Below are 14,829 nucleotides of genomic sequence, written 5' to 3' on the forward strand. Positions count from 1 at the left end.
CGTCCGCCCCCACGGCCGGCGGGGTGGGCGAGGGGCAGCGGGTGATGGGGGGGCGATGGTTGCCGTGGGGATGATGGGAGATGGACGAGGGCGGGGGGTGCTGTGGGGGTGGTTGGGGGGTGCGGTGGGGCTGCCCCCGCCTCGGGGGGATGCAGGAATGCTGCCCCGCCCGCGGTCGCCGCTGCCGCCCCCCTTGGAGGGGACGCGCGGGGGCTCCTAAGCGGTAGCAGACAGGTCTCTTGGGTGGTGCCACTGTCCCCAGGGTTGGCCGCGGTCCGGGCAGCCCGGAGGTGCCGGTCTGACCCCCCTCCTTCCCCCCACGGCGAGGTGGGGAGGGCCCCAGACTCCTCCTCCGGCCGCCCAGGCGCCTCCAATGAGCCCCGGGGGCACCGGGCAGCCTGCCCTGCCTCCCCTCTCCTTCTCTGGCTGAAAATGGGAGAGACGAGCCAGGCCGCCGGAGCGGGGCTGCCTTCCTCCCGCCATCCTCCTCCTCCCTCGCCCCGCTCCGGCTTCGCCCCGGCGGAGACCCCGCGGCGCGGCGGGGACATCAGCGGGGTGAGCTCCCTGCGGGTCCCTTCCCCGCCCCCACCTGCCCGTCCCCGCTCGGACCCCTCTTTCCCGGCTCGGGGCTCCCGGCGGGATTAGCGAGGATTGGCTGTGCGTGAGCCGGGATCTGCGGGGGGCAGTGGATCCATCCGGCTCCCGGGCCGGGGGGAGACCGAAAATGCCGGTGCCTTAGCTTAAAGCAAAGGTATCCCACTTTTTATGAGTTTTTGTATCCCGCTTTTCCTTCTGGGCGCTGGGGCGCCGCTCCCGAGGGGCGCAGGCTCATCCCGCACAGCCCTGTCACTGCGGGGCCGCGGGATGCTGCAGGGGACACAGCGGGGGGGCCTGGCGGCTGGGGGCGCCGAATGCCTCTCGGGTCCTGCTGGGCATCGCAGTCCCGGAGCTGCTCTCAGCCCACCTCCCAGCCTGGGCTGGGGCTGCAGGGTGTCCCCCCCGCAGCCATCAGGACACCCGTCCCACCTGTCCCCACGCAGCCAGAGCAGGTGATGGAGGTGCGGGGGGTGAGTGCAGGACCGGCCCTGGGGAGCTGCACCTCTCGGCAGCCCTGGGCAGGGCAGCTGGCAGCGGTGCCATTTGGGTGCTCTCGTCTATGGGTGGGGATGAATGCGTCTCCCTCCTCCATCTACCCCTCTCCCAGCCCCTGGGTAGGGATACCTGGGACAGGCCACCACCAGGGTAAAGCCTTGTGGCGTGACCATGAGACCAGCCACGGGGAAGCTGGATCAGCTGGGCTCGGTGCTGGGTGACAGCACAAAGCAGTGCTCAGCACAGGGCTCTGTCACGTTGGGGTCTTTGCTCTGGGATAGGGACATCTCTGCTAGAAAAGGGGCAGTGACCCAAAACAGCTCATGACATGCGTGACCTTGGTCACTGTCTCTGCCAGCCGGTGTGTGTTGATCCCTCCTCCTCTCTCCCAGCACCTCACTTTCCCCCTGCTGTCAGTCACTCTCCTGGTGTCCTTCGGCTCCTCCATGCTCTATGGCTACAACTTGGCCGTGGTGAACTCGCCGGCGGTGGTAAGGGACGGCTATCATCTCTGGGCTCTGTGTCCTTCCCTGGGAGGGTGGAAGGACTGATAGTCGGCAGCCCCACATCAAAATGCTGTCATTCCTCTTGAGCAGTCACCCACGGAGAACACCCTGGGGAGAGGGACGGCATGGGAAGCAGGACATGAGAGCCTGCATTCTTGTACCCCCCAAACTGGTCCCTCCTGAAAAGCAGGAGCTGGTGAAAGCTCCCCACAACCTCCTTGCTCAAGATCTCATACCAGCTCTGTCTGCAGCTTCTCTAAGTTGTACTTAAACCCCTCTGGTGCTGAGGCTTGCTGAGCAACCAGAACAGTACATCCTAATCATCCCCAGTCACATCTTGCCGTATCTCCTACATTGCTGGTAAACCAGTAGCATTTTTCCTGTGGGGTCTGTCTTCCCATCTTCCTTTTTCTCCCAATGCATTTGGTGCCCGCGTGTCTCCCTCTGCACTGCAGCACATAAAGGCTTTCTACAATGCCACATGGTCCCAGCGGTATGGGCACGGCCTGGCCCCTGGTCTCCTGACCCTTCTCTACTCCGTGACCGTCTCCATCTTTGCGCTGGGTGGGCTGGTGGGCTCTTTGCTCGTGGGGATACTGGTGGAGCGATATGGCAGGTAAGGGGATGGCGTGGGACAGGGTGGTCAAGGGACAGGTCAGGGCTGGAGGTGCTGCCCTGCTGCTTGTGCCCTGCTAGGAATGGCGCGCTAAGCCGCAGCGCTCTCCTTGTCCTCCTGGCTGGCGGCTTCATGGGCTTCAGCCGGGAGTTAGAGTCCCCCGAGATGGTGATTGTCGGTCGCTCCATCACCGGGCTGCACTCAGGTAGGTGCTGCCTGGGCTGTGCATGGCCCCTTCCTCACAGCTTGGTCCCCTACAGCCCATTCCCAGTGGGATGGAGAATACCTATTCCCCATGGGCATTGGCTCTGTGGTCACGAGGCTCCACAGGGCAGAGCCACCTCCCTGGCCATGGGATCCCCTCTGTGGATAGTGCTGGGCATGAGAAGAGACACACCAAGTGTGTGGCTGGGCACCCTTCTCCCTACCATTTCTCCCATTCCCACCCCTCCTGTTCCCTCTAGGTATTTGTCTCAGTGTGGTACCTCTTTACCTGGGAGAAATCGCCCCCAAGAACTTGCGGGGTTTCCTGGGCCTCATGCCCAGCATCTTCATCTGCCTGGGGGTTTTCTTAGCGCAAGTCCTGGGCCTCCCGGAGCTGCTGGGTGAGGTGAGCACGATACCCCAGCCTACGTGTGCTGGACCCTCCTCTGCCCTCCCTGTGACACCTCTCCTTTTGACTCCTCTCAGGAGAGGTTCTGGCCACTTTTCCTGTCGGTGGTGGTCATTCCCGCCTCCCTCCAGCTCCTGCTCCTGCACTGCTTCCCTGAGAGCCCGCGGTACCTGCTGATAGAGAGGAATGACATCTGCGGGGCCACCAAGGGTGAGGGGGCGTCCTGAGGCAGACTGGCTCTGAGAGGTTGTGCGCACTGATCGAAGACCTCCTGAGACCAAGGTGCATCCTATGGGCATCCACCCTGCAGTGGGGAGATGTGTGCCTGTGACCACTGCTCTTCCCGCAGCACTGTGCCGCTTCCTGGGGACACACGACGTTCAGGATGTGATTGAGGAGATGAAGGAGGAGCAGCGGTCACTTTCCTTCGTGGAGATGGTCTCTGTCTGGCAGCTGCTGCGGGATCGCACTGTCCGCTGGCAAACCCTCTCGGTGGTGGTGTTGAATGCTGGCATGCAGCTCTCGGGGATCGATGCCGTAAGCCCTGGGAAGCCTTCACTTCAGGGTCTGGCTCTGCAGAGGCTGAGATCTGGCAAGTGATATCACAGAGTGCCCCGTGGCTCTGTCTTCCCGGCTCACATGAAGTCCCCTCCTTGGCAGATCTGGTTTTACACCAACACCATCTTTGAGAATGCCGGGATTCCCATGTCCCAGATCCCCTACACCACTGTGGGCACTGGCGTCATTGAAGTTGTCACGGGACTGATCGGGGTGAGTGACGCAGCCACTCAGTGACAGAGCCTTGTCCCCAGCTCCCAGTGTCATCAAAGGGGGGGGGAACGGACAGCTGGATGGACCTCAGATGCTACCTGTGTCACAGCACAGCCCCTTTGCTGGGGGCAGAAGGTTTGGCAGGGAATGGAGTACGGATTTGGGATGAGAGGGGCTCAATTTTGGGTCACATCTAAGAGGAGTGGGAGAATTTGGATTTAAGTGGTTGGCAGGGAGGTTGGAGGGAGAAGCCAGGCAAGGAGCGGAGGAGCAGGTTAGGGGTGGTGGAGGGAGATAAGCAGTTCGTTCTGGCTACCAATTTCATCATCACTCTGTTAGAGAGCCACATGTCCCTATCTGCCCCTCCCCACCAAGCACCAGCCTGGCCCCAGGCAGGCAGCCCTGGCCCCCAGGCAGGCCTCATTTAGCCCGAGAGTTAGCACTGGGCCAGGCAGATTTATGGCCCTCGTCCCATCTGCAAGTGTCACCTGGGGCCAGCCCAAGCCACCCAGCACTAAATACACTCCCTGACAATTAGAGAGATAGATGTGGGGTGGCTGCTTGTGGAAAACGGGCGGAGCAGGGGGCTACTTGCCTCTCCCCACAGTTCAACCCACAGCAGAATGCCCCCCCCCAGCCATCCCTTCCCCTCTGAAGGATGCCCCCTTCTCCCCTGTCCCAACCCCCCACAGCTGCCCAGTGTGCGGCTGGATTGCTTGGGAGCAGCCCCATAAACGGCCCCCGATGGACGTGCTGAAATTGGTTATAAAATTACAGGCATTTGTTCTGCTGTCAATACCCTGCCTGCTCCAGCTGCCACCACGCTGCCTGCCCGCACCCTGCCTCCTCTGCCCACTGCCCTGCAAACACCCCATGCCCAGCCCAGCACCTCCGCTGCACCACTCAGCACTGCTGCAAATGCGGCCGTGGGACCACCCCAGCCACCCCCAACCCTGCACGCTGATGAGGCTCTGCAGGACCCTGCTGCTGCTCTGTGGAATCCAGGAGCGCTGGCTCTTCCTGTGCTCCATCCCCAACCTTGGAGCTCTGAGTCAGAGCTGCCCCCACCCCTCAGATGCCACCAGGAGCACCCCTCTGCCCGCAACCAGGTCTGGGGTTCAGGAGGTGCCCCTGTCCCAGTGGGGAGCTCCCCACCACCCTATTGGTCTCTGCTCTCACTTGGCAGTGCTTCACCATTGAAAAGCTGGGCCGGCGGCCCCTCATCATCACCGGCTTCTGCACCATGGGCATCTGCTCGGCCGGCATCACCGTCTCCCTGCTGCTGCAGGTAGGGTCCTGCCACCGCCACCCCCTGAGCTACTGACGTGGCTGGGGATGGAGCACTGAGTGCCCTGATGAGGGCTGGTGATGAAGAGGTGGGGATCATCCTGGGGGAGGAGTGTGCGTGGAAATGAGAGGTGAGATGGCTCTTTCCAAGTGAAGTTTTCCCTTCAAAGTTCAAGGGAATGAAAATTCAGAGCAAAGAACAATAACAACAAAAAAAAAACCCAAATCCACATGAGGAATATCTTGCTACTTCCGGTATGTTTTCTGCAGAAATAGTTGTCCCCCAGGAGGTTGTTTTGAAATGGTAGGGGAGGTCTAGAGGTCTGCAGGGTCCTTCTGCTGCTGCCAGAAGATGCTCCTGCAACTCTGGCGATGTCTCAGCAACACAAGTTGTTGAGCTTTGCCAAGGTCAAACCTCACCAGCTTTGCCTCACACATCCTGCGTGGCCACCATCCCCGAGGGCTGCACCAAGCAAGGGGCAGGCATGAAACCCCATCCTGAGGATGCTGGGTGCAAAGCTTAGGCCCACCACCCCAGCAGCATCCCCATACCCATGTCCCCTCGCAGACCACCCTGCCCTGGATGCGCTATGTCAGCGTCGCCTGCGTGGTTGGCATCATTGCTGGCTTCTGCATAGGACCAGGTGGGTCTGGGGCCAGTGGAGCAGGGGGTGGTGGGGCAGGAATCGGGGTCCTGGGGTTCCCTGGGGGCCTAAGAAGCTGTGGGGTTTGCAGGCAGGTAGTAGAACCAGTGCTGTGTCCCCTTCCCCACAGCCAGACCCTGGTTTATCATGCTGCACCCCAGGAGTGAGACCCCACCACAAGTCCTTCACGCCCCACAGGTGCCCAGGGCGGACTCCTCCTTCTCTTCCTCATCCTGGGTCCTGGGCTAAGTACGGAGAAAGCCCTGACAGCCTTTCCCAGACCCCGCTGGAGGTGTCACCTGCTCCCATCACTGTGCAGCTGGTAAATGTTGTCCTGCCCCTCACCGAGCATGGGCACAAGAGCAGGCTTGAACAGTGAGGAATGAAACCTGGACTGGTTTACCCAGTTGATGTATTAGCAGAGCTGTTAACAGATCTATAATTCATCCTCAGCCCAGACTTTATGCACTGTAATTACATCTTTAATTAGGATTTTAATGGCTCATTGTTCACAAACAATGATGAATAGGAGTTTTAAAACAAAAAGTATATATCTGTACTCTGGGCGAGCTGTGAGTAAGAGTCCGTCAGGGGCTCCACTCCTTCCTCACTTATTGGCACTTTATTTGTTGTTTTGTCTTTTCCATTAGAGCGTCTTTTGTAAAGAGGTCCCGGTCAGTCCTGTCCCAGGCAGTGGCACCCCAGCCATGTCACCACGTTGAATACAGTTCCCTCCCCTGTGCCTGGGATGTGCCGTGGACCTCAGATCCTTCCCTCCAGTAAAGGAACAGTCCTGAGACCCCGGGGTGCCAGCTCAGTGACATGTGGCAGGGGGGCCCAAGTCCTTCCAGGAGGAGTAGCCACAAGCCGTGTATGGTTTTTCATAGCCAAGTTGGCTTGGGCAATCTTCTTCAGTCGTTCTGGATTTTTTTTCACCATACATGGGGAAAAGCCAGTTTGAAAATGGCATTTACATGTCCTGTGGGAAATTCTGATGCTTGGGAATGTTGTTTCTTCTTTCCTTCCTAAATCAGCATCCGAGCTTTCAGCTAATCGATAGAAGGCACTTTTCAAAATTATTTTGATCAAGGGAGACTGGAAGGGTGCTACAGAGGGTGCCAGGAATCTGGTTCTCTATGCCTGTGGTCTGTCAAAGATTTAATATATCAGCATTTTAGGCAAATTATTGCAAAGTGAGAATCCAGATGAAATGCTCCTCCTTGATTTTGACTCAGTCTGAAACTTTACAACTTGTGAAATTGGCCTCAGCACTCAGCTAAGTGCATCTGTGGTGTGGCAGAGAGGACTTCACCCACCCACGAAGGCGGGTCCCAGGGGAAACCGAGGGCAAAACACCAGTCCACACGTCCCTGAACTCCCCATCTCCTCCCGCCCTCCCAGAACCACCAGCTGGGCCCACGGATCCTGCTGTGCTCCAGCCCTTTGGCCACAGGGCTGAGCCAGGCAGGACCTGTTGACCCTAGGGGTGCCTGAGACAGCCTGCGCCCCGTACCCTTGATCTGTCTCCTCCCTCCACAGCTGGTGTCCCCTTCCTGATGACAGCTGAGCTCTTCACACAGTCACACCGCCCAGCTGCCTACATCGTCGGGGGGTCCCTCAACTGGCTCTGCAACTTCACTGTCGGCTTCATCTTCCCCTTCTTGCAGGTACCGGTCTGGAGGGTTTATGGGAGGAGGAGGGGATGGACGCAACTCTGCTGCTCCCCCAAAACAGGACACCAAGCCAATCTTAACCCAGGGATACACACCCTCATGGTTCAGCTCAGTGCTGGCTGGAGCCAGTCCAGGGAGGTGTGACCAGAGGGGATGTTGCCTCGTGTCATGCCCAGCTTGGGGATGCCTAGCTCTTTGCCTCATCCCCAATCTCTTATTGTCTCCAGATGTCAGCTGGTGCCTTTTGCTACCTGGTTTTCTGTGGTGTCTGCCTGCTGGTGGCCCTGTATGTCTACATCATCATCCCCGAGACCAAGAACAAAACTTTCATGGAGATCAGCCACATCTTTGCTACCCGTCGCTCCTTCCTCTCCATCTCAGACCATCTCATTGGAATGATGAAGCTTGATGGCTATGGAGCCTTGGAGAGCAGCTCCCTGGAGGGCTCGGGCTCCAGCCTGCCCTGATCTGGGTGAGATGGCAGGGAAGGGATGGTAGAGAAGGTTCAGGGCTGGGGAGGACAAATATCCTTGGGCTCGATCAGCTCTTGGTCTCCTAGGATACAGAATCACAGAATCGTTTAGATTGGCAAAGACCTTTAAGATCATCAAGTCCAACCACAAACCTAATGCTGCCAAGTTCACCACTAAACCATGTCCCTAACTGCCACATCTACACATCTCTTAAATACATCTCACCATGACCAGGACGAACCTTGATGACTCACCAGGCTTGCACCGACCGCTGTGCATCGCCTGCATGCTGGAAGAGATGCCCACCCAAGATGAAGGGACTTCTTGGGGGCAGGGGGTTCACATTGATCCTGGGTACGTGGACTTACCAAGAGCTGCCTGCACAAGGTGTTTAATAAAGAGTGTTGCTTCCAGAGCCATAATTTGACAAGCACAGCTTGGGATGGCAACAAGCTGGAATGTGCTGGCATGGATGGGTGCTTCCCCAGTGCTGGGGAGCAGCAGAATAGGATGAGATGCTCGTCCTCCTCCCTTCTGTGCCTGGCTGGGAAGGTCAGAGCTGCCCTGCGATGGGTCATCAGAGTTCCTCTCAGGCTCCTGCATCCCACTCTGCATTGGTTGTGCAAACACAGACTGAGTTGCAGAAAGGACATGGAGCAGCTCAGAGCTGGAGGAGAGCATCCAGTCACCACCATCCCCCCATCCTGCTAGCATCTCTGCATGCTGGCTCTGCAGAGAGGGCTCCCGTGGGACCCCTGCACCCTCCTAAACCCTGCTGAGGATAAAGAGGTCCCAGGTACACCCACATCCTCTTGCTGCACCCCAAGAATTGCTGCGACTCCAGGGTGCTCTCCAAGCATAACCTCTTTCACGTCTCTGTCCTGGATCCTGTAATGGGAACTACTTTGTTTCCTGGCACTGCCGTGGGCATGGCACTCGCATGGCCCAGGATCCTCACGACATCTCCCATGGACACCATGGATTCTGGGGCTCCCAGGCCAGCAGACACTCGGGGAGCTATCATTTGCAGAGAAACTACAATATTTTGCTGAGGTAAGAGGTAAAGGCTGGGCAGTGGGGAGGGCTGCATGGCAAAAACCCCTCTAATGCCAACACAGATGTGATTTATTTCATTGCAGGTAATTTAGCCCTGTTTTTTTCCAGCTCTCTGCTCTGTGATGGGCACACAGCTGCAGGTTTGGTGTTCATAGTCACTTGTTGCTGTGCTGGGCTCCAGCCCATGAGAGGAACTCACCCTTTTTGCATCACTTGACAAAGCCTTAGTGTGTCTCCAGGGGTGGGTGGGTGCTGGGCCCATGGGGGCAGGAACTGGGCCATACTGGGTCCCCAGTGCCTGGTTCCAGCCCCTCCATCCTCAGCAGACAGCTTGGGGCTCTCTTGCAGCTTGAGCTGTTTAAGGGACATCAGTCAAAGCAGGGGTCACAGCACCACAGCATCAGCCGCTTCCCACTCCGTCTCCCTCCCGACTCGGCTGCTCTCGGCAGCAGAACAGAGCGGTAAATATGTGCAGCATTACATATGTATAATGGAGTGTAAATAACCCCAAAAAGTGCATTGTAAATAGACTCCAAGTTTATCCTTTATTAATGAGGCACTGAGTGCCCTGCTGTTTTAGAGCAGCGAGACTTTCATAATATCAAAACCTAAATTACACTTGTGTCTCTCATTCCCAGCAAACGACAGCATCATTTCAGGCCTCTTTGCCACTTGTATTTATTTATCCTGGTATTTATTTATCTCTCCCATCCAGTATGCAGGGCAGCTTGGAAGATGCCCCTGCCCCCCATGTGGGAGGCAATGGCCCCCCTGGGAGCAGCCCCCCATCCTGGGGTCCTGGCATGGCTGAGGAACCAGAAATTTGCCGTACAGCCAGGGCTGCTGTGCTGGCTGGTGAGGTGGGGCAGACCTAGGAAACAATGGGGTCAGGACCCATTTCTGCTAGGGTTTCAGACACCACCATAAACAGAAATCCCCAAGGATTTCCAAGGGCTGGAGGTCACTGGCAAAATCCTGTGGTGCCTTTTGGGTGCATTCGGTCTTGGGGAGGCTTATGAATGTACCAAGCCGAAAGGCATGTCCATCTTTCTTCCATCAGGATCTGGGAGGGCAGGAGAAAGGAAGCCTCATGCTCAGGGGACACTGGCTTCTAATTCACTTTTTCTTTAGGGCATTGGGGTGGAATCTCTGGGGCTGTTAGTCCAAGCTGGGCCTCCACCACAGGTCTGATATTCTTGCAAACCCAGGATTTGGGCTTCCCCTTGTCTTGCCCTGCCAAGGGAGGCATTCCCAGTCATTCCACTGCAGGCTTCTTGGGAAGGCTAGGGCTGAGTGGGCTCCAAGGTGCTTCCCTGTGTCCAAAGCAGTGTTCTAGATTCAGGCCTCCAGAAGCACTGGTTCTTCTTCTTGGTGAGGGTAAGGCTCTATCCAACAGCAGTGTCAAAACAGACCTTGCAGGATTGGAGAAGGTGCAAAGAAGAGTCCAAGAAATCACTTTGATGCCTGGAAATGCTCCTGATCCTCTTAAGGTTTGCAGAAATGAAGACGAAGGTGACTTTTTCTAAATGCATAAGTGCTTTCTTGTGATGTACCCAGTGCTAAAGGATGAGTGAGTTTAAGCATTGAGGTATACACATGGAGGGCTGGAGCTCACCCCAGCCAAGCTGGAGTAGAAAAGAAGGACCTGGTTTGAAATCTCCAGATACTTTGAAAAGGGTTTCTCAAGGAACCCATTGGTGGTGTGCCATCCAGATCCTGCAGGGAACCTCTCCTCTGGAGGGTGCCTGACTCAGGGTGAATGGTCACAGCCTGACCGGGAAGCTGATGAAAGCTTGTTTGGCACACCCTGGTGTCCCTGTGCCAGTGCCAGTGGCTGGTGAGGCAGCAAGAGTTTCCAGGCCACAGCTGGACAAGCCAAAGGACATTCAAGCCCTGCCAGTGCTCCTGAGGGATGGATCCTGCTAACGACAGAGACCCACTAAGCCTCTGAGGCTGAAACCTTCCTACACTGGTTTCACCAATGAACTGTCCCTGTCACCTCAATACAGGTGCCTTCACACCCCACCCTACTCCCAAACTTCACCTGACTGCAGAGGATTTATCAGAGATCAGTTTTGAGCAGGAAGAGGTCCCTGCCTGGTCTGAGCAAGGTAAAAAACCTGTTCCTGCCTCCTTCTGTGTGGAGAAACGGGACCTGGAGCAGCATCCCTCTGCCCTACAGAGGTGAGCGTAGGACTGGTCCCTGCCTCATATTTTGCCAAAGGAGGAGAACCTCTGGAAACTGAGAAGGTCTGTAAGGCATCTTGCCATTCAATGGTACCCAAAGATGCACCATGGCCTCATGCTCTGGCCCTGGGGACCCCAAAGCAACTTGCAGTGCTGCAGTGGAGGGCTGAGCCCCCGGCACAACCCCTCCTGGGCTGGAAGGCACCGTTGTCCTGTTTGGTCCAGACAGGCTCATGCAGGGTTTCCTTGGCTGCAGGCACAGGTGAGGATGCTGGACATGGAGAGCACTACCTGGGAAGAAATCAGTTTGCAAACAACCCCTGTGTCTGCAGTCTGTGCCCAGGATGCATTTGAGATGTCTGGAAGATGATTTCCACCCCCATCACAGCCCCAGCTACTTTGCCCTCAAAGCAGGGCAAAGCTGGCGGAGAAGCCAGCATATGTGGGGCTCGGTCATTGGCCCACTCTGGGTTCCCGTCAGGAGCAGGGGGACCTGTCTGCAGGGCTGGGCAGCAGTGAGGGCAAGGTACATCTGGCACGGCACATCATGGGGAGCAGCCCAGACTGACAGGCAACTGAGTCCCTGTCAAAGCTCAACATCAGGGCTGAAGGAGGGTGTTGAGACTACAGGATGAGTCCCCCCACCATTTCCCGGTGCCCACACTGGGGCTCTCCACATCCCCCACAGTCACAGCCTTGTGTGCAAACATGTATGCGGCAAAAGCATGGAGCGGCAAGAGAAGGGAGAACCTCTTCCCTTTGGTTACAGGGTTTGTCCCGCACGAGCCCCTCTGCCCTCCCCCAGTCAGGGGTTAAAGTGTCCTTGTCTAAACGTTGGGGTTGGCAAAGCTTTAGGCAAAGGGCTGGACGTGCCTTCAGGTCCCCTGGGGGTGGTCTGGAAGGTGAGCATAGAATGGGAAAGAAAAAGGCAGCAAAGGAGGAGGACAGGATAAATGATAGAGCAAGTAGCTGAGCCCAGCCGCTCTTCACCACCAGCCCCAGCCCCCCAGGCACGACTCACAGGAATAACTGCCAGGACCCAATGGCCTGGAGAGCAAAGGTTACACCTCTAGAATTAAGAAACACTTCCAGGTGCTGAAACACTCTCTCCAGTTTTGGCATAGAGCGGGAGGCTCTTGGCACAGTCCCAGGGCATCTTCTGCCTGGGAGAGGTTATTTCAGCCAGGAATGGGTCCTCTCAGTCCTTTCTCTTGGTTTTGCTTTGTACAGTGGTGGCAGGAGCCCCCCAGGGAAGGGGAAGAGGATGCAGCAGTAGTGATGTGCCCCATCCAGATGCCAGAGCCCCATGCACGTCCTCACACTGCGGAAAACCTGGCTCACTCCTGGCTGAAAGCCGTCCTACAGCAGGATCTCGCCAGGGCTGAGCCCACAGCTCTCATCTCCTTAAAGTGCAGAGCCAGCTCCAGCCAAGCCTGCGGTTCACATGGACTCCAGTCAAGTGCCTTTTTGCAGGGAAAAAAAGACTAAAATGAGTGATTTTTTTTTTCGCTCTTTTCTGGGTAACGGGTACTCAGCTGAAACCCAGCACTTTGAAGGCGTGTAGAATAGTGGTTTTTTTCTTTTAAAAGCCTGGAATATTTCCTCAGCATCAACCAGACACTCTCAACCTCTTTTAAAAAATAGATGATTAACAATTTAAGGGCATATTAAGGCAGGAGTGGGAGGGAGTATTTGTTACCCTATAGAACAAAATTCTGTATTAATGCAGCTGGTCCTTGTCAGGGGCTCTGTGGGAGCAGATCTCGGCAGTGGGCACAGGGAGCCAGGGATGGTCCGACTGCAGGTGCCTGGTGCTGGAGTGGCCAAGGCGAGGGTGCCCGGCGAAGGGTGCGCACCGGCAGATGGCACTCCCAGAATTTATTGCTAAAGCAAGCTGCCTCTCGGAGAGCAGTCATGTAGGAGATGTCCTATTATATGGGCAGTTGACTTTAATAGTCATTGTGTGCTTAAAGCACAGCAAAACAACAGTGGGAAAAAAAAATTCCCCACTCCACTTGGATGGCCCTTTTCCCCCCAGCCCTGCTCGTCTATTTGTACAGTAAATTAAAAATATGAATCACTTCTCTCTACTGCCTCCCCAAACACTCATCCTGTCAGGCTCTGTGTTGTCTTCATTTGTATTACCTTAATTTAATGTTAATTATGTTCTTCATTTACAAAGAACAAGCATTTACACTCCCTGTCTGGGGATTTTCCACGCTCGCAGTCTCCACAGACTGGGAGACGAAGGGGAGCAGCGAAGGCAGCGGTGCTGGGGAGGGGGCTGTTAGCACGGCCACGGGAATGGGGGGAGCAGGGATGCTCCCGCACCACCCCCCGAATGAACCAGTAATGATGAGCGCTATTGCCTTTCGATTTATGAAATCGTATCGCCGCCTGTGCATAAATCCCCCCTAATAAATCCTTTTTAAAAGGTCTTTGGCCAATGCAGGGCAGTGATTTATAGCAGGGAGCTGGGTTTGGTGGCAGGGTTTGCTGCTGGGGGGGGGAGAAGGGGGGCAGGATGTGCCCAGGGATGTCACAGGGCTTGGAAATCTGACCACTACTGGACAGCCCTGAGTAAACTTCCCAAACAGCCTTTACCTGACATTTGCAGAGTTGTCGGATCAGATGCTGCTGGTGGTGGGATGACCTGTAGCCACAGCATGAATGAGGACTGCAAGTCCCTGTTCCCTGCCTCAGTTTCCCCATCAGTACTTGAAGATAATTAACCCCCCTCCCAACTTCCCCATCCCCAAAATTCCCAACATGGTTGAAGAAGGAAAAAAAATAAAAATAAGAGCACTGAAAGAGAGCTCTGAGAGGTTTCCTGGTGGAACTGGCACCTCCCCACTCTTCTGCACCAAGCAGGGTTTGAGTGCTGCCCACCACAGCTGACTGATCGTCACCAATACCTGCTCCTCTGGCACCACTTTGTCCAGACACAGGCTGAGGACAGGAGGGACTTCTCCCAGAGGAACTGTGGGTCAGATCTGGGCAGAGAAAGAAGCATTTTGGACACTTTCTAGATCTCCTGGACTGCATCAGAGCTCCTGGAGTCACATTTTGCCATGCAGATCAGGGCTCATGGAATCACAAAAATCACAGAATGACCTGAGTTGGAAGGGACCCACAAGGGTCATCAAATCCAACTCCTATCCCTGCATAGGAGAACCCCAAAATTACACCACAGGGCTGAGCATATGGTCCAAATGCTTCTTGAATATTGTTAGGTTTGGTGCCATGACTGCTTTGCCCTGGAGAGGTGTTCCAGTGCTCCACCGCCCTCTGAGTGAAGAACCTTTTCCTAATACCCAACCTAAACCTCTCCTGGTACATCTTCCTGCCATTCCCTCAGGCCCTATCATTGGTCACCGGAGAGAAGACACTATGGGAGGGCAGAGACCCACCCCAAAATCCTCCTAAACACTAATTCTTTTAAGATACCCAAACCTTTCTGTATTGTGTGATCACAGTAATCCCAGAAAAGCACTTAAACTAGATTCCCCACTGTCAAAAACCCAGGACACTGTGCAACTCCCATCGCCCAAACTCCTCCCCTATCTCCACTGCTATTTCCACGGCAACAGCTAAATATTATGGGGTGAGGATCTGAGCCCCAAGAGCCTGGGGCAGGTCTCCTTGTTGGCTGCTTATGCGAGTGGGTGGTATCACAGGTCTGGCCCTCCAGACTTCTCCCACCCCTCGCAGCGGGTTTGCACCCTCCAGGGATGCCTACATGCCCAGCGTACATTGCCCCCCCATCTTGACCTCCAGCCTCCAGCCCACCCCATTCCTGCCTTCGCCCAGCCATGACGCAACCCCACTGCTAGGTCACCTTCCCCCTGCCTCATCCTGCTGCTGTGCAGGGCTGAGACCACTCACTTCATGACACAAGTCACTCAAATACA

The 14,829-nt window shown here is 56.0% G+C and overlaps 1 protein-coding gene across 6 annotated transcripts; it reads left to right on the plus strand.

Moving 5' to 3' along the window:
- The first annotated feature begins 382 nt into the window (after positions 1-382).
- LOC104059802 (solute carrier family 2, facilitated glucose transporter member 9) lies at positions 383-13,308 on the plus strand. Of its 6 annotated transcripts, none has more exons than XM_054072255.1 (13): positions 383-555; positions 1,485-1,583; positions 2,054-2,214; positions 2,295-2,419; positions 2,679-2,824; positions 2,905-3,037; positions 3,177-3,364; positions 3,488-3,598; positions 4,785-4,886; positions 5,454-5,529; positions 7,069-7,196; positions 7,430-8,728; positions 8,840-13,308. In XM_054072255.1, the coding sequence occupies exons 1-12, from the start codon at positions 433-435 to the stop codon at positions 7,667-7,669; spliced, it is 1,632 nt and encodes a 543-aa protein (XP_053928230.1). In that variant the 5' UTR covers positions 383-432; the 3' UTR covers positions 7,670-8,728; positions 8,840-13,308. The 6 variants fall into 6 exon arrangements, with proteins under 6 accessions (XP_053928230.1, XP_053928231.1, XP_053928232.1 ...); XM_054072256.1 differs by having other exon boundaries at positions 12,149-13,297; XM_054072257.1 differs by having other exon boundaries at positions 2,959-3,037; positions 7,430-13,308.
- The last annotated feature ends 1,521 nt before the right edge of the window (positions 13,309-14,829 follow it).

This window comes from Cuculus canorus, chromosome 7, assembly GCF_017976375.1.
Source record: "Cuculus canorus isolate bCucCan1 chromosome 7, bCucCan1.pri, whole genome shotgun sequence".
Lineage (NCBI taxonomy): Eukaryota > Metazoa > Chordata > Aves > Cuculiformes > Cuculidae > Cuculus > Cuculus canorus.